Below are 24,673 nucleotides of genomic sequence, written 5' to 3' on the forward strand. Positions count from 1 at the left end.
TCAGGTTTAGAGGAGATCAATGCTCTGATAGCATGTTGTAAAGTTAGAGATGGGGAAGAGAAAAGAGAACAAGAGAAGGGAAGAGGGAGGGAAACTACTGATGTCAGTTTCCTGGAGCACTTCATGCAGATCCAGGTTTGCCCTAATTATAAAAGGATAAACAAGACAAAAGTAGTACCTCATTTACATCTTATAATTACTAAAACAGCATTTTTTCTTCAACAATCACAAACAATTATGATATAGCATATTCAGCTGCATATATGGATTATAATTTTTGAGTGAGATCTTCTTTTTCACCTTCCGAGCTGCAAGAATGTTGGGTTCTTTCCTTTTTGTTGACTAATACTTTGATTCTATATTTAGGTGTTGGAGTTGCTTGAGGTTGTCCAGTTTAGATCTCCTGATACTGCTATGAAGTTTTCTGAAGTTGTCTCCAATATGAAATACAATGTGCTGGTAAGTTCCTGTTCTTGAGGCTATCTCATATCTTGGTTTTCCTGTATTACATCTAATTGTATGTACTTTACAGGCAGAAGATGTACTTAGGAATCCAGCAGCATCAGGAAAGGGTGGTATCTACTATTATTCAGAGCGTGGTGATCGTTTGATTGATCTCAGTTCATTAAGAGACAAGCTTTGGCAGGTTAATTTCTTTAGTGTGTGTTTTATTTCATCTAATGTGAACTTCAAGCTGTATTTTCTTGTGTTCATTATGCTATTTTCCTTTCAGCAATGTAATTTCCTTAATCCCCAGTTGAGCTCCTTAGGCAGTGAAGCAGACTTAAATGATGTAAGAGAGACCATTCAACAACTTTTGAGGTGGGGATGGAAATACAATAAGAATCTTGAGGAGCAAGCTGCTCAACTTCATATGTTAACTGGCTGGTCTCAGATTGTTGAAGTCTGTAGCTTTCTTTCTTACTATTTAAGATCTCTTCCAAGTGTTTGTGATATCGGCTTTATGTTTTCTAACTTTACGTCATTCTCCACTATTTGCATTTTCAGGTTTCAGCTTCCAGAAGAATATCATCTCTTGAAAATCGATCTGAAATTTTGTTCCAGTGAGGAACCATTCCATCATGAGTGCTTTGAATCCACTGTCTTTTGATATCTCGTTACCTATTAACTGTTTATTTTTGTTCCTGGCAGGTTACTTGATTCCTCTCTGACTGCTTCTGCTTCTCCTGATTGTTCATTAAAAATGGCCTTAATATTGAGTCAGGCATGATTGATCCATTTACACTATGTTTCTCATTTGGCACTGCAGAATCATTTTAGCAGTTTCTATTATGGTGCTTGACAATCTCTTTATTACTTGAAATGCTTGAAGGTTGCGTTAACTTGCATGGCCAAACTGCGAGATGAAAGATTTCTTTGTCCTGGCAGTTTAAACTCTGACAGTGTGACATGTCTTGACGTGATAATGGTAAAACAATTATCAAATGGTGCTTGTCATTCCATATTGCTTAAGCTAGTCATGGCAATTCTGAGACACGAATCATCAGAAACCTTGAGGAGACGGTGCGTTTCTACTGTCCAGATGGTGCTTTTTCTTGATTGCTTTAGATTTATAATAGCCATCTGACTACATTGTTTCTGAATTCAGCCAATATGCCTTGCTTCTGAGCTACTTCCAATATTGTCAGCATATGCTTAATTTAGATGTTCCAATAGGCGTCCTGCAGTCCTTGTTGCTTGATGAGCAAGATGGTGAAGATATAGATCTCCAAAAGGTTTATTACCTTTGATCCCATTACAATTTCAGTTTTATTAGCTGTATACTTGAAGAGGGATTATTGTTTTTGTTAACCATGTTTTCAGATTGATAAAGAGCAGGCAGAACTTGCACAGTCCAATTTTGCTATTCTAAGAAAAGAGGCTCAATCCATCCTTGACTTGGTATGTGCTTCAATCCTTCTTTGGTAATTTGTTTACAGCATAGAGAACTGGACCAGCTGTCTGTAGGACTTCCCAAAAACTTCGTAATTATTCATATTATCATGTTAAAAAATTGATTAAATAATGGATAGGAGCTATAAACAAATGCTCATGTTTTTCTTTAATTATCTGCACATCTGTATTAAAATAATTAAGTGGGTTAGGTGCATAGTGCATGTTTGTACTCAAGGTTTTAAATTTCAGTTTCAACTCAAATTTCGAAGCTCCACAAGTATGGAAATTTTGATGGAAATTTTGATTTCAATGTCAATTTCAATTTTGATTTGAAAAAATAATGGAAATCAGTAGAAAAACATGGAATTCTTTTATGAAACTTTAGAAATGGTTAATCGACATTATAATGTAAGTTTTAGGACTAATATATTACAAGTTAAATACATCTATATTATGTATGAGTTGGAAAAGTTGTAAAATAATGTGTATTAAACATATTTGTAAGATGATGACACTGGAGAGAGCAATGTGCCCACCAAAAGCTCACCCATCTAGTTGACTTTGGTTTTCTTCTCAAGATAGGTTTCCTTCTCTTATTCTGGTTTTCTTCTAATCTTATCTAATGGCAGAAATAAGAGGTGCAGAGTGAGATGGCCAACAGATTTCCTTCTTCCCTCTTGGAGGACAAAACTCGTGTAAATTGCAAATAGAAGGCCGCTATGGAAGAAGAAAAAAAGGTTTAAAATTATGTATGTTGGATTTTTAAAGGAGTTTCATCCAAATATTATCATTCATATGATTCGATCACCGATTCTACCATTCGATTCGAACTGATTTATGCCTTTCTCGATATGAATTGTATAATTCGAGTCGAGAATTGTATGGTTCTAACAGTCATGCTTTTGTTTATGAGGGCAAGTGAATAAGCATTTTGTCGCCTCTTAACGTCATCATCCTTCGTCAGCTTCAGCACAAGGTTCTTCTTTTCTTACCATCTTTCACTAAAAAATGAATAAGTTTTTTTGATGCCATAATGGATTGCCCCTCTGTTATATTGCTAAGGCCACCCAAGAAGAATATGACAAGCATCTGTGGGAGCCATATTGCAATAGAGAGATTCTTTAAAGGAACTAGTTGAGAAATTAACAAGGCATCTTGAGGAGACAATTACCTCATTTCCTTTGTTGAACCACGGAATCCAATATGGCTGCGGATGTCTTTCAGTTTTCAATCCCAGCTTGTCTAGATTAACTCTGCCTCCTGCCGTCTTTGGATACTCGTTGAACTTGTGCCCAAGCTTGAAGCACCTCTAGCATTTCTCCCTCAAATTCTGGAATATGTACTTGTACACCATACTATTTGGAACTTTGTAAAGCATGTACCGTGGGATTTTCACATCTTGGATGCCTTTTATTTTGTCATGCAGACCTTTCATTGTCAAAACTCCTGTCATCACTATAGCTGTCGATTTCATCCTGAGATTGCTTATTGATTTCATTTCTTGCTCTAACAAATCATATTCATTATCATAGTCATTTCAACGGTCTTGCTGAGTAAGTTGTCTAACATATTTGCTTCTACGGCCCCTATTTTCTCTTCCACCTCTTGTGGGCATGAACCCACAAGACCGAACTTGCTCTGGTACCAATTTGATACAAATAGGTTTAAGAATAGAAGAAAAATTCTTAAGTAAAGACTCATATTTTAGAATGTTGTTTTAGAAACCTTTGTTCACTCAAATAACTGCTGAATCCTCAAAACAATAAAGTGATTACTGCTTTGAATTTCAGTCCAGCAAAAATAGGGCAATTTCTAGGAGTAACAGAGAGTTAATCCTCAGACCAGCATCAATTTTGATACTATTTCAGAAGAGTAACAGCATATTTGCTTGCCTCTCGCGTCTTTAGCAGTGGTCAAGGGGCTGGCAGGCCTCGTAGGGTTTAATCCTCAAAATCTAAGCCTCCAAATCTTCATAACCTAGCTGGTCTGGAGCTGAGCTTTGCAGAGAAATCATCTCAAAAGACAAAAGAAAATACCTCACAGAAAATTGTTTGAAGGCTCCCATTTACACTAGGCCTAAGGCTTCCAAGAGAAGCCAACCCCCATTTTGAACATAACTCCCTCTAGACATTTTTGACGAAATTTTTGCCTCTTGCCGAAACATTCCTCTTTCCCTATCGCGCAGTCAGTGCTACAGATTCTTTTGCAGTCGGCTACGCGGAAATGATCGATTTGGATAGATGGAGAATCCTTTGATCTTCTTTTAGATGGGGCTGGGGAGAACTAGCCTTTGCTTGTAGTCGAGGGAAATGTCCCTTGAAACATGTGGTCTGGTTTGCTAATGGGTTGTATGCTTTCAGGTGGAATGCAAAAGGTATTTCAAACTGTTCGATTGGGTGTCTTAAAGTATTGGATGTTGATTAGGTGTACATAATATTACCTAGAGTGTGGAACATTCTGGTTCGTGGAAGGGAAATGAGATCGTGGTACGAAAAATGCTCTAAAATGTGAACATTATGGGTATATATATTGGTGAAAATAGTGTAATGACATTTGTATATTTTGGAGAGGATTTTAAGATGTTTCTAAATGTATAAGAGATTTTTTGTCGATAAATAGAATGATGATGGCATAAATAGAATTAAAATGTCATAATCCCCCATTTTTAACTAAAAAAAGTTATATTGTGTGAAAAATATTGAAATAAAATATTGGATTGTAAAATTTAGCATTATGGAATGAATGTTCCAAGTTTTGGAACGTTCGTAGTTTGTACCAATGCGTGGTTTGCTAGGGTGTTAGTGTTTTTTGGTAAATATGGGTGGACGAAGGTGGGAAAGCATTTGGAGTTGGGGCTAGGGTGGAAAGGAAAAAGTTTTAGCGTTTATTCTTGATGGAACAAAGGGTGATGGGTGGTAAAGTTTGGCAAGTGATTTCTGTGATATTTTCAGTGTTTATTCCTAGTGGCGCAAAGGTTTTTCGTGATGATTCTTGAGGTGTAGGTGTAGATAGTTCTTCACATCACTGATTTTGGAGGCAGGTGATGCTGGAAGGCAAAAAAGGTAAATGTGAGGGTCGTGGTAGCCAAGTTTATTGTGGAAATTAGGGTGTGTGTTGTCAGTGTGGAGGTGCGCAGCATCTGAACAAACCTAGGGCCATTGCAAATCGTTTGGGTTTGATCAACTAGAATGCAAAGGAAGCTTTGGTTTCAGATGGAGCTGCAAATCTCTCAGAAGCGGCTAGGGTTGCATTAGGCGAGGAGGCTGGCCGGGCTGTAAGCTCCTTGTTTTGGACCTGGCCCAAGCAGTTGAAAAAAAAGGAGGTATTTCGTTTTTGACTAAGTTGAGCTAATTATTTGAACTGGCCCAATGTTTAGGAAAGTTTGATTCAGACTTTACTTTGAATCCAAAGGGAGGCTCTCCTTTTACGGGCTTCCAGCAGAAGGGTCATGGTGGTAATTTGGCCTATGCTTGGGGTAATGATGACCTGCGTACTTCCTTGTTGGTTTTGGATAATGCGTAGACCAAAATTCTGCTACTAGATCCTCGTAGATGTGTATAGAGAGGCAGGACTCTTTACCCTCTGCTAATGGAATTCAAATCCAGCCTTCATGTAGAAATCCCTACAGTGTGAATGAAGACCAGCAGTGTGAACGAAGGCCATGATTGGTGAATGACGGCCACCTACCATGAGATCCTGCCACAAGCCAGAAGCTATAAATTGAGACCCCCCACTGAAGCTAAACTACACATATCAACTACAAGTTGTGTCCTCTTTTGTTTTTCCATATTTTATTCTCTATGTACATGTTAAATAGGGACCTGAGTATGTAAAGAATACACAATTGAATATACAATTGATTCATTCTCATTCTCTGCATGGTATCAGAGCTGATTTTTCCCTAAACCAAGCCAACTATGGGGGACAACTCCATCCACAGTCGAGAGTTTACAACCTCAGAGACCCAAACGAGTCAAACCAATGCCATCATCAGTTCGAATGGACTAGATGGCTGTTCTGTCCAACTATCGGCAGAAAAACTCAACGGGAAGAATTTCTGAGAATGGGCCTAGTTCGTGAAACTCGCAGTCGATGGTAGAGGAAAGCTCGAGTATCTTATCGGTGACTCAAAGAAACCTGATTCAACGGATGGTGTGGCACTCTAGCAATGGAGATCGGATAATTCCTTGATTACCTCATGGCTTATCAACTCCATGAAGCCAACTCGGGAAAACATATATGTTCTTGCCCATAACAAAAGAGGTGTGGGATGCTGTCTGAGAAACCTACTTTGACGAGGAGAATGCTTCCCAAGTCTTTGAACTTAAGAAATGCGTACGGCAGATGAAACAAGGTGAGAGGGAGGTGACAGACTATTACATGGAGATGTTGGGATTATAGCAAGAATTAGATTTAAGCAGCAAAGAAGAATGGCGCTGTGCTGAGGACAGTGCGTTGTTCAAGAAGAGATTGGAAAAGGAGAGAGTTTTTGAGTTCCTTGTAGGCCTTAATCGAGATTTAGATGATGTACGAGGAAGGATTCTCAGTCGTAGACCTCTACCATCCACTCGAGAAGTGTTTGATGAAGTGAGGTTTGAAGAGGCAAGGCGCAAAGTCATGTTGAAGGAAGCTATAGCCACCGTACGAGAGGGCTCAACATTTGTATCCTGTGGGACCTACAGTGGGCCAAATACCAAGCAACCAAAGGGCCGCCTCTGGTGTGAACATTGCCGAAAGCTTGGCGATTCGAAGGATAATTGTTGGGAGATTCATGGCAAGCCAGCTGATTGGAAACCACGACAGAGCACCAAAACCAGAGGCTATCAGGTTTGTTCTGAGACTCAACCTGAGAGGCAACAAGTGGCGAGCAACCATTTTGACAGTGGTAGTAGCAGCACCTCCAGCCATGACCAACTACATAAAATCATGGAGATGTTATCTGCTCTCCAAGCCTCGGGCCAGTCACCAAAAATACTCCATCTGGTAATTTGGCACACAGAGGTAGTTTCTCACAAGCCCTATACACCTTTTGTAACCATACACCTTGGATTATAGATTTTGGAGCCTCTAACCATATGACATACTCTTACCACCTTTTCTTATCATATACCCCATGTGTTGGTAACCAAAGAGTCAAAATTGCTGATGGATCTCTTGCTCCTGTTGCTGGCAAAGGGAGTATTCGGATTTCTGATTCGATTACTTTTAGAGTTTGTTCTTCATGCTCCAAAATTATCTTATAATCTTTTGTCTTTCAGCCAACTCACTAAACACTCCAATTGCTCTGCTAAATTTATTTCATCCCATTGTGTTTTTCAGGACCTGTTATCGGGGATGACGATTGGCAGTGCTAAGGAGTATGAGGGAATCTACTACTTCGAGGAAGCCAAAATGAGTGATTAGTGTCAAAGTAATTCTATCTCTATCCCCAAGAATTATGACCTAATGTTATGGCATTCTCGGTTGGGTCACCCCAATTTTCAGTAAATGTGTCATTTATTTCCTTTGCTATGTTCGAATAAAATGTCTCTTGATGTTAGATGTGAAGTGTGTAAACTTGCAAAACACCGAAGAACTTCATTCCCAAAATCCAAATACAAACCCACACAACCTTTCACAATCATTCATAGTGATGTATGGGGACCTTCCTAAATTTCCAATCGCATTCACACAAAATGGTTTGTGACATTCATTGATGATCACACTCGTACTTTTTGGGTCTACTTGTTAGAAGATAAGTCTGAAGTACGGTCGGTGTTTATTAACTTTTATGCCATTGTCCAAACACAATTTCACACCAAGATTCAAATCTTGCGTATTGACAATGACATGGAATATTTCAACCACACCGTGGGTCTCTTCCTTTAAGAAAAAGGGATAATTCATCAAAGCTCATGCGTTGACACCCCTCAACAAAATGGGGTTGCCAAACACAAAAATAGACACATTCTTGAGGTCGCACTAGCCTTAATGCTCGCTACCCACATGCCTATAATGTTTTGGGGTGATGCTGTTCTAACAGCCACTTACCTTATCAATAGGATGCCCAGTTGTGTTTTTTCCTATGCTACACACCTTGACACTCTTCTTAAAATTTTCCCTACCTCTCGGCTGGACTCCAATCTCCCTCTTTGTTTATTTGGCTGCACTGCCTTTGTGCATGTCCATCCTCACCGGCGCACCAAGTTGGATCCTTGGGCCACCAAGTGTGTCTTCCTTGGGTATTCTCCATCCCTAAAAGGTTACAAGTGCTATAACCCTATTTCTTGTCGTCTCTTTATCAACCTTGATGTCACCTTTTTCGAGACCACTCCATTCTATCCCAAGTCTTCTATTCAGAGGGAGAATGTGCATGAATCTCAGACTCGGAATAATTCCAATGGTGACATATTTTTCCTAGACTTTCCTCTCACCAATCTACCATCCTCCTCCACTTCCTTGCTAGTCACAGAAGGAAACTTAAATTCAGGGGGAGGGATAGAACAACAGAATAACAAGGAGACACTAGTCTACTCACAAAGGCTGAAGCCAAGCGGTAATGAAAAACTCATACCCGAAGCACCAAGAAAGTCTGAATTGGTGGCAGCTTCGAGCAACCAAGTGCCCAACCAAGAACCTCCCAACAACTCAAAACATGTAATATTCATCCAATTGAAAAATTTGTGACCTATAATACCTTGTCCACGAGATACCGTGCCTTTACTTCTAACCTTGACAGGGTGAAAATTCCAAAGAACATTGAGGAGGCACTTGAAATTCCGAAATAGAGAGAGGCTGTAATGGAGGAGATAATGGCATTGGAAAAGAATGGAACATGGGAGGGTATGAATTTGCCACGAGAAAAGAGACCAGTAGGCTGCAAATGGGTATTCACCACAAAATACTGAACAGATGGGACAGTTGAAAGATACAAGGCCTGGTTGGTTGCAACATGATTTACTTAGACCTATGGCATCGATTACACAGAAACCTTTGCACCCGTGGCAAAGTTGAACACTATCCGAGTGCTCCTATCCCCGGAAGCCAATCTAGATTGGCAACTTCAACAACTCGATATAAAAAATGCATTCCTAAATGGTGAGCTAGAAGAAGAAGTGTACATGACATTACCCCCTGGATTTAGTAAAAGGGGCAAGGAAAACAAAGTCTATAAACTGGGAAAGTCCTTTTATGGACTCAAACAATCTTCCAAGGCATGGTTTGCTAGATTTACAAAGGTGATAAAAGGAGAGGGATACTACCAAGGATAGTCCGACCATACTTGGTTTTTCAAACAAAAAAATGGGAAGAAGACTATTCTGATTGTGTATGTAGACGACATTATCCTCATCGGAGATGACATTGAGGAAATGGGAAGATTGAAGAAAGTTCTAGCCGCGGAATTCGAAGTGAAGGGTTTGGGGAAAATGCGATATTTTCTAGGGATGGAGGTAGCTAGATCAAAGAAGGGAATTAGTGTTTCACAACGAAAATACACCCTTGATCTTCTGACCGAAACAGGCATGCTAGGTTGCAAACCAAGCGACACACCTATTGAAGCTAGAAAAAGAATAGAAGATGTTGGGAAGCCAGTAGATAGGGAGAAATATCAAAGATTAGTCGGCAAACTAATCTACCTGTCACATACCAGACTAGACATTGCTTTTGCAGTAAGTGTAGCAAGTCAGCTTATGCAATCTCCAAAAAAGCACACTAGGAAGCAGCCTTCAAGATCCTAAGATATCTAAAGGGATCTCCAGGGAAAGGCTTATTGTTCAAGCAAAGTGAACAAAAGGAAGTGGCAATATTCACTGATGTTGAATGGGCTTGCTTTACAGAGGATAGAAGATCCATGACTGGATACTGCACCTTTGTATTAGGAAAACTGGTCACTTGGAGAAGCAAGAAACAAAATATTGTAGCAAGGAGCAGTGCAGAGACAGAATTCAGAGCTGTTGCTCAGGGAATATGTGAAGGTTTATGACTGCGGAGGCTATTGGAAGAACTACATGCTGAGTTAGAGTTACCTATCAAGCTGTACTGTGATAATAAGGCAGCTATCAGTATCTCTCTCAACCCTATCCAGCATGACAGAACCAAACATGTAGAAGTTGACAGACACTTCATTATAGAAAAGGTGGAAGAAGGAACTATTTGCATGACATATGTCCCTACTAAGGAGCAGATTGTAGACACATTCACCAAGGGACTACCTTGGCAACTCTTTGAGGATTTCATTGAAAAGTTGGATATGATCAACATCTATGATCCAACTTGAGGGGGAGTGTAGAAATCCCTACAGTGTGAACAACGGCCACAGTCTGTGAATGACGGCCATGGTTGGTGAATGACGGCCATCTACCATGGTAGGTGAGCCACCACCAGCTACCATGAGATCTTGCCACAAAGCCAGAGGCTATAAATTGAGACCCCCCACCGAAGCTAAACTACACATCTCAACTGCAAGTTGTCTCCTCTTTTGTTTTTTCTTATTTTATTCTCTGTGTACATGTTAAATAGGGACCCGAGTATGTAAAGAATACACAATTGAATATACAATTGATTCATTCTCATTCTTCACACTCCAGTTTTTGGGTTTGGGGCAAAATCTATTGATTATTATCTTAATGCTGATAGATTTGAGAGTAACAAGATTTATGCTTGTTGGAAGGTGGGTTGTGTGGGTGCTGAAATGAAGGTGGATTTTGAAGATAAGGGAGAAAATTTTGGTGAGTTAGTGACTAAGGAGAGTTTCTAAAGGAGAGTTTAATATTGTGGAAGACCCTCATGCTAAGAAGAAGGTTGGATGCAGTAATGAGTCCAGTAAAGGATTGATGGTAATGAAATGGGGGGATTTTTTACATTCAGAAAGTGATGATATTAGTGAGTTTGATTCTGGTGGGGGGTTGTTACTGGATGAGATTCATGAACAATAGGTGTATGTTTATGACTCCTGTGATGAAATAGGTGATTTATCATATATCCATCCACCCGCATTGGAAGGTATGGAGGGAGTCTATTTTTTATAATGATGGGTTGGTGAGCTAGTCACAATGCAGGAATGGGTTTTGCCTACTGACTCACTTCTAAAAATGAGTAGCACTAGGGCTATCCCAAGTATAGGAGCTGCGTCGTGTAATAATTAGTCCAAATAGGCAAGATACGGGGAATGCAAATTAGTTCTAGACTAGCGCGAAATAGGCAAAGAAAATAAGAAGACAAATTTTATTGAACATGGTTCAGATTCAAAATCTTGAAGCTTTTGAGATTTTATGATGAAATTAAATGATGCAAAACCTAAAATGTGAATCTAACACGCATAAAACCAACCAAACAACTCACCACTTAAACATTCAAATAACAAAACAAGGATAACTAAGATCAGACTTCAACAATGACGTAAGGATAATGAACTGACTCTACACAATAGTGACTTAGACAAAATGGATAGATCCTACGATACCTAGACATAAACTGAACCTAACAATGACTCAACTAAATGAAAATAGATTAAGCTAGACATTAAATAAAGCTCAAATAAATAAATAAAATAAACATAACAATAGATAAAGTCGAACAACTCTTAAATAAAGAAAACTAGATTTAAACTAATTAAAACTCCAACAAAATATTCAACATGACATCAATTAGAACAAAACAACAAAATAACAACTAAGTTTTCCAACCTTGAAGTTTTAAAATAACAAAATAAAAGACAAGAATTTAATTTAATCTAATGAACATACTCAACAATAAAATAATATTTAATACTCAGTCTAACATTAAACTACTCCAACAATCCATTAAAACAAGTATTCAAAAAAATAAGCAAGTTGAGAGAGAAAGCAAAAATAAAAAAACAAATTAAACCCACCAATACAATATTCAACATTAACTTTAAATGAAGTGCTCAATACAGTAAATAACTCAACCAATACAAGGAAATATTAATTGAAAAGTTAAAGAATAGTAAATAATAATTTAACAAAACATTTAATTAAAGAGAGGGAGAGAGAGAGAGAGAGAGAGCAAAGGAAATGGCTGTGTGTTGAGCTGGAGAGGAGAGGCTCGGGTCTCCCAAAATCCCAGCTGCGGTGCTGCTCCCAAGACCTCCAATAATCCCCCACACGCAACCTTTTTTTTCCCCCTAAACCCTAGCTTCAATACCCCCTTTTGCTTTACTTTCCCTCACTTTTCTTTTCCCTTTTCTGCCCTCCTGCCAGCTGCCTGCTTCCATATCCGCCCAGCGCATTCTCCTTCCTTCACTTGCCAGCCCCAAAGAAAGGAATTCTCCCCAGCACCGCACTCTCATCACACAAATGGGCTGCCCCAAAGCTTGCATGGCCGGGTCACATCAAGGACCTGGCCCTTCTCTCCTTTTTTTTTTTTCTTTTATTGTTTCCGTTGGGCTCCCTTCAAGCACATACTGCCAGCAAACTCTTGTCTTTCAAATTTCTCCAACCCAGCAAGCCCACATTTTTTGATTTTTGTTTGCAATATATATCATTTTTTGACTTTTGTTTACTTTTGCATCAAATAGCCCACATTGCGCAAAATACACACACACACAAACATATATATATATATATATATATATATATATATATAGATAGATAGATAGATAGATAGATAGATAAATATATGTTCTCATATATTTTTTCTTCTTGATTTTTCGTTAAATATCCAAGGGAATCTTCGGTGCGTAAATTCTCAATCGATGCGCACGGATTGTGTGGCTTACGTTATAAGCATGGTTCGACCTTAATTTCCAATAAATATCCTGCAATAATAAGAAAAACGAATATCCGTAAATTTACGGCAAAAGTAGGGTAATTATTCCAAACGAGCTCAATGTTGAAATATCGAACATAACTAGGCATTTAATTTGAGTTATGATCTTTAATTAATAATTTTAAGTGCCTAATTACACATTTTTGATGCGTAATCACACCCCACAACTAACGTTGCTAGTCCCTAACAAATAACGTGATTGCATTCAAACCAGGGGGGAAGCAACTAAAATTTCAATACTTGTGAAAGTTACATGCCATGAAATATGCTTAATGAGTTTAGGAACACAAGACACAGATTAATCCAAGTTACGTCTCAACTAAAAGATTTATACACCATTTAGTAAAACAACCAAGATAATGGAGTGTAACAAAGCTCGCGTGTACAAGAGAGGATCAAAATTCCAAGATTGACTGCCACTAGACATTAACGGTTTCAATCACAATCAACTAGTCTGAGACAACCGCACGGTCTTACTCTAATTCAAAACTATTGTACTGGTGGCTCTCACACTATTACACTTTAAATGGTACCCACTTTCTTGATTAGTTAGGACCCCGGTAGTAGGTCCCGTTACTACACTAAGGGACCCCGGTAATAGGTAGCCATTTTCAATACACAATTGTTCCCCTTTATTTATTTTATTTATTTATTTTTCTCTTTTTCTTCTTTTTGCAACTGATCCCTGACTTGTTTCTTGTTTTTTTTTTTCTTTCTAAGCCATTAGGATATGGTTCATTAAAGTCCCAAACAACTGAAGTGTATATCAACCAGAAATGGTTTAAGGCAGTCTTTCTAAGTCTTCTAACTTGTGAAGTGTGTGTAGCAAGACTCTCAACATCCTTCTCTTGGTTACAACTAAATGAAGTGGATAAAACTCTCTTTTGATTCAAACTCTGATTGCACTACATCCTACATGTTCCATATCCTCAAAAAGAAAAAATAAAATAAAATTTGAGCATGTAACATTCATAGATAAGGAATTCAGCATGCTTTGAGCTCAATAACAGTATTTCCCAAATGTGGACCTAACTGACATGCAAACATCACATACAATTTTCACATTGAAAATTTTTTTTTCACATGGAAGCACACTATTGCACATGCAAATTCTCTCCCCCCAACTAAAATGAGACATTGCCCTCATTGTGAAAGCATAGGGGAAATGGGAAAAGATATGCATTGGGAAACAAACCAACAGAAAGAAAGACAGAACAATAGAGGGTCACAACCAGCAAACACAATAGAAAAAAGAAGAAGAAGAAAGAGATGCAAATAAAAATAAATAAAACGAAAAAAACAAAAAGAAAAAAGAATAAAAGAGGAAGGTTAGATGACTCCCCTAGGGTCTTGCAGAACAAGACCCCATGTGGATCAAGTGGAGTCATGAAAGGTTTGAGACGCTGGCCATTGATTGTGAAACTTTTGCCATTCTTTGGATCTACAATTTCTACCGCGCCATGAGAATGAACTTTTTTAACGATGTACGGGCCACCCCATCGGGACTTCAGTTTCCTAGGAAACAGATGCAATCTAGAGTCATAGAGAAGCACTTGTTGAGTATGGAAAAGTTGTTTGTCTTTGATTTTCCTGTTATGCAACAATTTTATCCGCTCCTTTGCTAAGCGGGCATTGTCGTAAGCTTCCCTACTAGATTCTTCAAACTCACATTCCTGCAATTTCCTTAAACCTTTGACATCATCAAGTGAAAAGTTAAATCTATTTTATAGCCCGTAAAGCACGATGTTGAATCTCAACAGGTAAATGACATGCCTTATCGTAACTAACCTGTAGGGAGATATCCCTAAATTCGTCTTGAATGTAGTTCGGTAGGCCTAGAGTGCATCAACAAGTTTTTCTGACCAATCTTTTCGATTAGGATGCACCGTTTTCTCAAGTATGATTTTAATCTCTCTATTGGCCAACTCATCTTGACCATTAGTCTGAGGGTGATATGGAGTAGAGACCTTATTGGTCACTCCATACTTTTGCATGGTTTTTTCAAACGGTTTGTTACAAAAGTGCAACCCTCCATCACTAATGATCGCTTTGGACATTGCAAAACATGCAAATAATTCCTTGAGAAAACGGATAACAACGCTGTGATCATTTGTTTTATAAGATATAACTTCTACCCATTTTGAAACATAATCTACATCAACTAAAATGTAAGAATGTCCAAAAGAGTTTGGGAATGGTCCCATAAAGTCAATCCCCTAACAGTCAAAAATTTCAATAGTCAAAATGGGAGACATATACATTTCATTCTTTGCCGTGATTTTTCCTAATTTCTGACAAGCCTCACAGGTTTTATAAAAATTCTCAACATCTTTGAACATAGTAGGCCAGTAGAGTCCACTTTGCTGAATTTTTCAAATGGTTTTCTTTGCAGCAAAGTGGCCTTCACACGCTCCACCATGATAAAAATGCATCACAGAAGTAAATTCATCATTGGACACACATCTGCGAACCAATTGATCAGAACAATATTTAAACAGATACGGATTATCAAAATAGTAGTGCCGTACCTCTGCAAGGAACTTACGCTTATCTTGAGTTACCTAATGGTCTGGCATTCGGTCGGTGACAAGGTAGTTCATAATATCAACAAACCAAGGGGCGCACGACACTGCAAAAAGACGCTCATCAGGAAAATCATCTTTTAAGGGAGAAAGGGATACAGATATATCAGGTAGTTGCAAACGAGAAAGATGGTTAGCTAAAAATATTTTCTACTCCCTTTTTATCTCGAATGGTGATGTCAAACTCCTGAAAATGTAGAATCCATTTGATCAACCTGGGCTTAACATCTTTTTTTTGTCAACAAATATTTCAACGTAGAATGATCAGTAAAAATAATAATAGGAGATCCAATGACATAAGAGTGAAAATTTTCCAAGGCAAACACAACAGCCAACAACTCCTTCTCAGTGGTGGTATAATTTTTTTGAGCATCATTCAAGGTACGACTTGCATAATAGATGACAGAAGGCTTGTTATCAACTATTTGACCAAGAATGGCCCCAAGAGCGAAATCACTAGCATTAGTCATAATCTCAAACGGCAAGTCCCACCGAGGGGGTTGCATAAATGGGTGCCATGGTCAAATATTTTTTTAGTGTCTCAAAAGCTTGTTGGCATGCATCAGTCCATAAAAATTCAGTCTCAGTTTGCAATAAAGAACATGGTGGTTTAGCAATGCTATTGAAATTCTTAATGAAATGCCAATAGAAGGCGGCATGACCAAGGAAAGAACGGATATCCCTCACTGTCTTAGGGATAGGTAACTGGGAAATCAACTCTATCTTGGCTCTGTCAACCTCTATACCACGCTCAGAAACTAAATGGTCAAGTACCAAACCACTACTTATCGTAAACTGACAATTTTCCCAATTCAACAACAAGTTCTTTTCTTCACATCTTTTTAAAATGACAAACAAAATTTTCAAACAGGTATCAAAAGACTTACCAAACATAGAAAGATCATCCATGAAAATTTCACACATCTCATCTAACATGTCAGAGAAAATACTCATCATGCAGCGCTCGAAAGTAGCAGGTGCATTGCATAATCCGAATGGCATCCTGTGAAAGGCGTAAGTACCAAAGGGGCAAGTGAAGGTGGTCTTCTCTTGATCCTCTGGTGCTATAGCAATTTGATAATACCTAGAAAAATCATCCAGAAAACAATAGAAAGCATTACCAACTACTTTTTCGAGTATCTGATCTAGGAAGGGTAACGGGAAGTGATCTTTTCGGCTAACCAAATTTAATTTACGATAATCAATGCACATTCTCCAACTCGTTACTTTCCTAGGTGGGATCAACTCTCCACTAGCATTCTCAATGATAGTTAAACCAGATTTTTTTGGTACTACCTGTGTTGGGCTTAACCCACTTGCTGTCGAAGATAGGATAGATGATGTCAGCAGCTAATAGTTATAACACTTCTTTCTTTACCACTTCTTTCATGGTTGGATTCAATCTCCGCTGCCATCATGAACTGGTCTTGCATCTCCTTTTAGAAAGATGTGAGTACAGATTGCAGGATCAATCCCCTTGATGTCTGCAATAGTCCAGCCTATTGCTCCTTTATGCTGCCTCAATACCTGCAATAACTCAGTTTCCTACTTCAAAGTAAGATGTGAAGAAATTACGACAAGGATTGTGCCCTCATTTGGGCCTAGAAAAACATATTTCAAGTTGTCAGATAGTGGCTTCAACTCAAGTGTAGGGACTTTTTCTTTTGATGACTTCACGACTTCTGGTAAGTCAAGATCTTCAAAAGTTGGCTTACGCCAACTACTCATATAACTTGCAGCTAACGACTGAGGGGAGCCATCTATCTTCGTGCACTGTTCCTCAGATTCTGTCAACTCTCTAGACAAAGGAACTATCTCATAAAAAACATCAGACTGCTCGGGAGAGTCATTCTCAAATGCACTGTTAGAACCAAACACCTATAACAATTCTGAAATATCAAAATCATCTATCACATCAACTGCACATAGCTTAGAGTCATCACAACCACTAGGCATCTTGCAAGCATTGAACACGTTCATCTCTGATGTCATATTCCTGAATGTGAGCTTCAACACTCCACTTCGACAATTGATCAACGCATTGGAGGTAGCAAGGAATGGGTGTTCAAGTATGACTGGTGCCTGGGAAATGATAGAGATAGGCTGCTACATATCCAAAACCACAAAGTCCACCGGGTAGTAGAATTTGTCGACTTGAACCAATACATTCTCAATAACACCCTGTGGTACCTTCACTGATCTGTCAGCCAACTGTAGTACAATAGAGGTCTTCTTCAGCTCACCTAACCCCAACTGCTCATATATCGAGAATGGTAGCAAGTTCACACTACTCCCCAAATCAAGTAGAGCTCTCCCAATGCGAGATTCACTGATCATAATGGAGATGGTGGGAGAACTAGGATCTCTAAGTTTCTGAGGAGTTTCACTCAATATCAATGCACTAGCTTGCTCTGTCAAGAAAGCCTTCTTCTTTGCATGCAATTTCCTCTTCACTGTGAACAAGTCCTTTAAAAATTTCGTATATGAAGGAACCTGCTGAATGGCATCCAGAAGTGGGATATTGATCTTCACTTGCTTGAAGATCTCCTCAATCTCAGTATGACATTTGTTCTTCTGACCAGCTGTCAACCTCTGGGGATAGGGTACCACAGGTCGGTATTCCTTACTAGTCTCGGCCTCCACATCAACTGACTTCTTCAATACTGGGCTTACTTCCTCTGGTTTCTCTTGGGCCTCATCTGCCTCAACTACAACTTCCGGTGTTGGGGCAACTGTTTGCCTCTCAGTAGATATCTCGGGTCGGGGGACTTCCTTCCCACTTCTCAAAGTAATGAAGGCCTTTGCCGTCTCAATAGAATCCTTTGAAACATTATGCATTGGCTGCTGTTGTTGCTGATATACCCGAGAATTAGGCTAAGGTTGCGCTGGAAATTTCCTTTTCTCTAAGGTACTCAATTGTGTATTGATCTTATTAATGACGCCTCGTAGTTCATTGTTAGTTGTGGCCTGAATTTGCATGAACTGCTGAAGAGTATCCTCAAGAGACCTTTTCGGTGAAATGGGTGCAACATTAGATGGAAACACTGGAGGTGAGTAGTGCTGAGAAATCAGATCTGGCTGATAAGGGTGCAGAGACTGTGGTGCAAAAGACTGGGGAGGCTGCTGAAATTGTGAAGAAGATTGACCAGCCTGATCATTCCTCCATGAAAAATTTAAGTGATTCCTCCATCCCGGATTGTTAGTGTTTGAGAAGGGCTGATTGGGAGCTTTGTTAACCCAATTTGTTGACTGAATTTGATCAGACATACTCTCCTGCACTATCGTCAGAATCAGACAATCCTGGGCCTTATGGCTAGAGTCGGCGCATAGAGAACACACGTCAACTGATTTCGCCGCTTTCACCTTCTCTAACTCCATAATCTCTACCCTCCTAGCTAATGCAGCAATACGAGCCTAGATATCAGTTTCCTCCTTTACCTCATATTTACCTTCACCACCAATTGCCCTGAGAGGTTGCACCGCCATTGGTGCCCAATCAGATCGTGTATTCCACTGTTGTGCACTTTTAGCTAAGTAATCAAAGAATGCTAGTGCCTCATTTGGTTCCTTGTTGAAGAACTCCCCATTACACATAGTCTGAACAAACTGCTTACAATTAGGAGTGAGGGCAGTGTAGAAAAAATTTACCACCCTCCAAGACTCAAACCCATTATGCGGACAGATATTTATCAGCTCTTTGAACCTTTCCCAACAAGCCTGGAAGGTCTCATCACCTCTCTGCGTAAACTGACTGATTTGCTCCTGTAGGAACTAAGTTCTCTGAAAAGGAAAAAAATTATGTAAGAACTCATGCTGCATGTCAGTCTAATCAGAAATAGAGTTAGGTCTTAGAGAATTAAACCAGATCTTTGCTTTATCCTTCAAGGAAAAAGGAAATAAACGAAGCTTAATGTATTCATCAGTTCGTGCTCTAGTAATTAAGGTAGTACATGCCAACTCAAAATCTGTTAGATGCTGATAAGGACTCTCAAAATCCATCCCGTGGAATTGAGGTATTACTGACAACATACCTTACTTAATTGTGAAATTCGGTGCATTATTTGGCAAAGCAATATAGGATGGTGTGGTGGTACGTGTAGGTTGCAAAAAATCTTTCAAAGTGCATGGTGCAAGTGGGGGTGCAGGTGGATGTTCAGCCATGGTTTCCTCAAAATTCTCTTCAAAAAGATCACTCAAATCAATTTCAGCATCCTCACTTACAACAGAAACTGGAAACCTATTACCTGTATTAGGTGACAGTTTGTATAACTTATGTGAAATGTCTCTAACCCAAGGCATCAAACTTCAACCCAAACAGCAGATAGTCACCAACATAGCAGTAGTTAAGCATGATCAATTTTTTTTTTTTTTGAATATATATATATATATATATATATATATATATTTGTGTTTTTAAATTATGAGAGAAATAAAAATAAATGAGAAAAACACTAGATTGAAACTAATTCTGGCACTCCCCGGCAACGATGCAAAAAACTTGACTCACTTTTAGAAATGAGTAGCACTAGGGTTATCTCAAGTATAGGAGCTGCATCGTGTAATAATTAGCCCAAATGGGCCAAATCATCTCCACGGGGAATACAGATTGGTTCTGGACTAGCGCGAAATAGGCAAAGAAAATAAGAAAACAAATTTTATTGAATATGGTTCAGATTCAAAATCTTGAAGTTTTTGAGGTTTTATGATGAAATTAAATGATGCAAAACCTAAAATGTGAATCTAACACGCATAAAACCAACCAAACAACTCACCACTTAAACATTCAAATAACAAAACAAGGATAACTAAGATCAGACTTCAACAATGACTTAAGGATAATGAACCAACTCTACACAATAGTGACTTAGACAAAATGGATAGATCCTACGATACCTAGACATAAACTGAACCTAACAATGACTCAACTAAATGAAAATAGATTAAGCTAGACATTAAATAAAGCTCAAATAAATAAATAAAATAAACATAACAATAGAAAAAGTCAAACAACTCTTAAATAAAGATAACTAGATTTAAATTAATTAAAACACCAACAAAATATTCAACATGACATCAATTAGAACAAAACAACAAAATAACAACTAAGTTTTTCAACCTTGAAGCTTTTAAAATAACAAAATAAAAGACAAGAATTTAATTTAATCTAATGAACATACTCAACAATAAAATAATATTTAATACTCAGTCTAGCATTAAACTACTCCAACAATCCATTAAAACAAGTATTCAAACAAATAAACAAGTTGAGAGAGAAAGCAAAATTAAAAAAAACAAATTAAACCCACCACCAATACAATATTCAACATTAACTTTAAATGAAGTGCTCAATACAGTAAATAACTCAACCAATACAAGGAAATATTAATTGAAAAGTTAAAGAATAGTAAATAATAATTTAACAAAACATTTAATTAAAGAGAGGGAGAGAGAGAGAGAGAGAGAGCAAAGGAAATGGCTGTGTGTTGAGCTGGAGAGGAGAGGCTCGGGTCTCCCAAAATCCCAGCTGCGGTGCTGCTCCCAAGACCTCCAATAATCCCCCACACGCAACCTTTTTTTTCCCCCTAAACCCTAGCTTCAATACCCCCTTTTGCTTTACTTTCCCTCACTTTTCTTTTCCCTTTTCTGCCCTCCTGCCAGCTGCCTGCTTCCATATCCGCCCAGCGCATTCTCCTTCCTTCACTTGCCAGCCCCAAAGAAAGGAATTCTCCCCAGCACCTCACTCTAGTCACACAAATGGGCTGCCCCAAAGCTTGCATGGCCGGGTCACATCAAGGACCCGGCCCTACTCTCCTTTTTTTTTTTTTTTTTCTTTTATTGTTTCCTTTGGGCTCCCTTCAAGCACATACTTCCAGCAAACTCTTTTCTTTCAAATTGCTCCAACCCAGCAAGCCCACACTTTTTGACTTTTGTTTGCATTTTATATCATTTTTTGACTTTTGTTTACTTTTGCATCAAATAGCCCACATTGAACAAAATATACATACATATATATAGATAGATAGATATATATGTTCACATATATTTTTTCTTCTTGATTTTTCGAAATATCCAAGGGAATCTTCGGCGCATAAATTCTCAATCAATGCACACGGATTGCATGACTTACGTTATAAGCATGGTTCAACCTTAATTTCCAATAAATATCCTGCAATAATAAAAATAACGAATATCCGTAAATTTACAGCAAAAGTAGGGTAATAATTCCAAACGAGCTCAATGTTGAAATATCAAACATAATTAGGCATTTAATTAGAGTTATGATCTTTAATTAATAATTTTAGGTGCCTAATTACGCACTTTTCACACATAATCACCTACAACCATGGAGGAGATTCCTAAGGAGTTAGAAGCTCAAAATATTTTTGCATAAAATTGATTCAAAATTGAGTGATTTTCAAGGAAACGGAGTGCATATGGATAGTGTAATAGCCAAAAGATTAAGGGTAAAAGGGAATTAGTGAATTTGAAGAGCTTGGTAAACTACAGTGGAGAAAGGTTTGAAAAGGGTGTTCCTTAATATTGTTTAGTTTAATTTTGTGAACTTGAGTTTTTTGTTTTCTTTCTTATTTTTCTTTTTTTCCTCTTTGGTATGTTTTCTAATGTTATCTAGTTGACTCCTTGCCCCAGGATGTTGTACCTTCTCATCTTTCGACCTAATGTATCTCCTTTTGTTATCAAGGAAAGAAATTATTATGACAAAATTACCCCTGAATATTATGAAATGATCCCCCCCAAAGCTAATTTGACCAACTAAAGCCCAAAATTTTGAAATTACAGAAATAGCCCTGGCACTCATAAATAGCAGCACTTGATATAAACAGAAAATTAAATACAGATTGTGAAATTGCATCACAGAGTTGAATAGCTCATTCAATATTGTTTTTGAAAATAATTTTTAGAATTTTTTTTTTTGTTCCTAGAAATAGAAGAGGGGAAATGATTGAAAGATTACTTTTTTATTTGTATTTTATTTTTTTCCCCTATTGTTAATAGATGCTCTAATTTCAATAAAACTGCTTATTATCATCGGTTAGTCAAACTTGCATGCTTTATTTTTAACACTCTCTTGAAAAGAAGTTTTCAAAAGAAAGTAGTCTATGTTAGATTACCGCTTTACCTAAAATTTATATCAAGCTTTAACAGTGCTAAATTTATTTTTTGTTAATTTTTTCCCATTATCAGAAACATAAAATAGTAAAGAAAATGGATATGAAACATGCCCTGAACTTATCATGTTGAGCCTATCCGTAAAAATTGTAATTGAAGGGAAAAATTAGTCATGTATTTTTTTTATCCTTTCATGTCTTGTTGGAAGTGATGACAAAGTATTGAAGTCGGAACAAGCTGTCACTTATATTGTTTTCTGCTTGGTCAGAGCACAGAGGGTTTAGATGCGAATAAACGAAAAATGATATTCATTTGTGACTTTGAGATAGGTTTTGGCACTATGAGAGGGTTCTAAAAGTCATGATGTGATGCACTTTCTAGTATGTTACATGAAATGCAGTTCCATGTTGTGCTGTTTGACAATTTAATACAGGATGGGGCTGCAATACCCATGGATTGTTACATGGCAGATGTGCCACCACATGACCACATTCCATACTAATCATTGCACTAGTACTTGTGGCCTGGATACTTTGAATTTTAGGTCATTGATGTGTGTCTATTGGATTGTGATTTTGGGAAATAAGCATCCTGTGCTATCAAATTATCCAGATGCTTGTTTGTGTTAGTCGAAACTTTAAAGACCGAGTTGTGTGAGGTTAAGTACTCCGAGTATGACGGTTTTCCTATCTTCTCTCTGGGTTGTAAATATTTTATGGGAATTTCTACGAGTGAGTTGCAAAGGGATTGGAGAGCGGCTCTTTTGTAATTTTTTTTTTCCCTGGGGAAAATTTCCTGTTCCCTTATTTTTTCATATTCTTCTAGTTCTTTCTTAATAGACTTATTTTCTATAAACGATATATTGTCAAATTGAAAACTTGTGTTTACATCGTTCTTTATGTGGAATAGGTTTGGCTATACAAAATGTAAAAGTGGACACTGTATTTGCCACTATATTTTTTGGGTATATATTTTAATCAAATTTTATAAAGTTTTCCTGTAATTCTTTTTTTCATTTTTTTTAAAGGTGTGCTTTTTGTTCTATTACTATTGATAAAAATTTTCTTGGCCTTGAGCATGTTATATTCTCTCTATCTTGTTTTTGCAGCAATTGAGATTTGACTTTTCATTGTCGATATAATTTCATTTTCTTTATTTATGTAATTAGGGATGCATTTATTTATGGGTTAAACCTTCAGGTGATAAAGGATGCAACTCAGGGCAGTGAATCTGGAAAGACCATGTCGCTCTATGTCCTCGATACTTTAGTTAGTATTGATCAAGAGAGGTTTTTTTTGAGCCAACTCCAAAGCAGAGGATTTTTAAGGTCTTGCCTTGTGAGCATCAGCAATATATCCTTTCTGGTTTGTATTCTCTCCTTTAAGTTATTTTTATTTAGGCAAGGTATTACTATTCTGTAATTTTACCCTAAATGCTATTAATCTATCAACTTTTAATGTGGACTTCTGGAAAATTTCTTTTTGGCATTCAATTGTTGTTTCTTAGCGATGTTTTAGGAAGGCATAAGGCGGGGGGGTGTTCTACCCATATGAGGCAAGGTGCAATCCATGAGGCATTGAGGTCTAAGAATTTTTAGAATTTTAAATTTTAGATGAAATATGTAATAAAAAAATTAATAAAATTACAAATAAAATTTTAAAAATCAAATATAAATTTGAAATTGCATGTTGGCCATTCTAAAAATGCTAACTTGAGTTCATTAAGTAAATCATGACAAAATATGGTTATAAAATTGCAGAGTTCAAGTTAATTTGATGGTCTAAAACAACTCTCAATTATTTTGGAAAAAGGTAGAGGTTGAAGAGTTTACAAGATCAATTCATAATAATGCATTCCTTCATATAAAAAACATGAGGTTATGATTTTCTGTTCAAATCTAACTGGAGAATAACACAATATAAAATGTGTAAGCCTCAACCATGGAGGTGCAAAAGGCATGCCTTATATACAAATGCTTAATTCTCATTGTATAATTGATGCAAATAGATGTAGAAAAAAGAAAAAAAAACAAATAAAATTGAGATTTCAGAGTATTGTTTTAGCAACTTTTCTTGATTCAAATAACTAAATCCTCAAAATAGTAAAGTGATTACTGCTGTTACTGGGCACAACAGAAAAATAGGCAATTTTTAGGCACAGCAGCGAGTTAATCTTCAGATTAGCATCTGTTTTGACACTATTTCAAAATAGTAATAGTGGCTTTGTGCTAGCCTCTTGTGCCTTTGGCAAAACCTGAATCATCAAAACCTAAGCCTACAAATCTTCAAACCCTGGCT

At 37.6% G+C, this 24,673-nt stretch overlaps 1 protein-coding gene across 2 annotated transcripts in view; it reads left to right on the top strand.

Moving 5' to 3' along the window:
* LOC131158343 (nuclear pore complex protein NUP205) overlaps positions 1 to 24,673 on the top strand; it is a 129,234-nt gene that overhangs the window by 77,792 nt on the left and 26,769 nt on the right. For both annotated transcript variants that reach the window (XM_058113145.1, XM_058113144.1), the window contains exons 27-35: positions 367 to 459; positions 533 to 646; positions 734 to 904; positions 1,009 to 1,064; positions 1,153 to 1,225; positions 1,334 to 1,524; positions 1,610 to 1,736; positions 1,825 to 1,902; positions 23,576 to 23,740. In XM_058113145.1, the coding sequence (XP_057969128.1) occupies positions 367 to 459; positions 533 to 646; positions 734 to 904; positions 1,009 to 1,064; positions 1,153 to 1,225; positions 1,334 to 1,524; positions 1,610 to 1,736; positions 1,825 to 1,902; positions 23,576 to 23,740 (1,068 nt within the window). The remainder of the gene's footprint in view (positions 1 to 366; positions 460 to 532; positions 647 to 733; positions 905 to 1,008; positions 1,065 to 1,152; positions 1,226 to 1,333; positions 1,525 to 1,609; positions 1,737 to 1,824; positions 1,903 to 23,575; positions 23,741 to 24,673) is intronic.

The sequence above is a fragment of the Malania oleifera genome, chromosome 6 (genome assembly GCF_029873635.1).
Source record: "Malania oleifera isolate guangnan ecotype guangnan chromosome 6, ASM2987363v1, whole genome shotgun sequence".
Lineage (NCBI taxonomy): Eukaryota > Viridiplantae > Streptophyta > Magnoliopsida > Santalales > Ximeniaceae > Malania > Malania oleifera.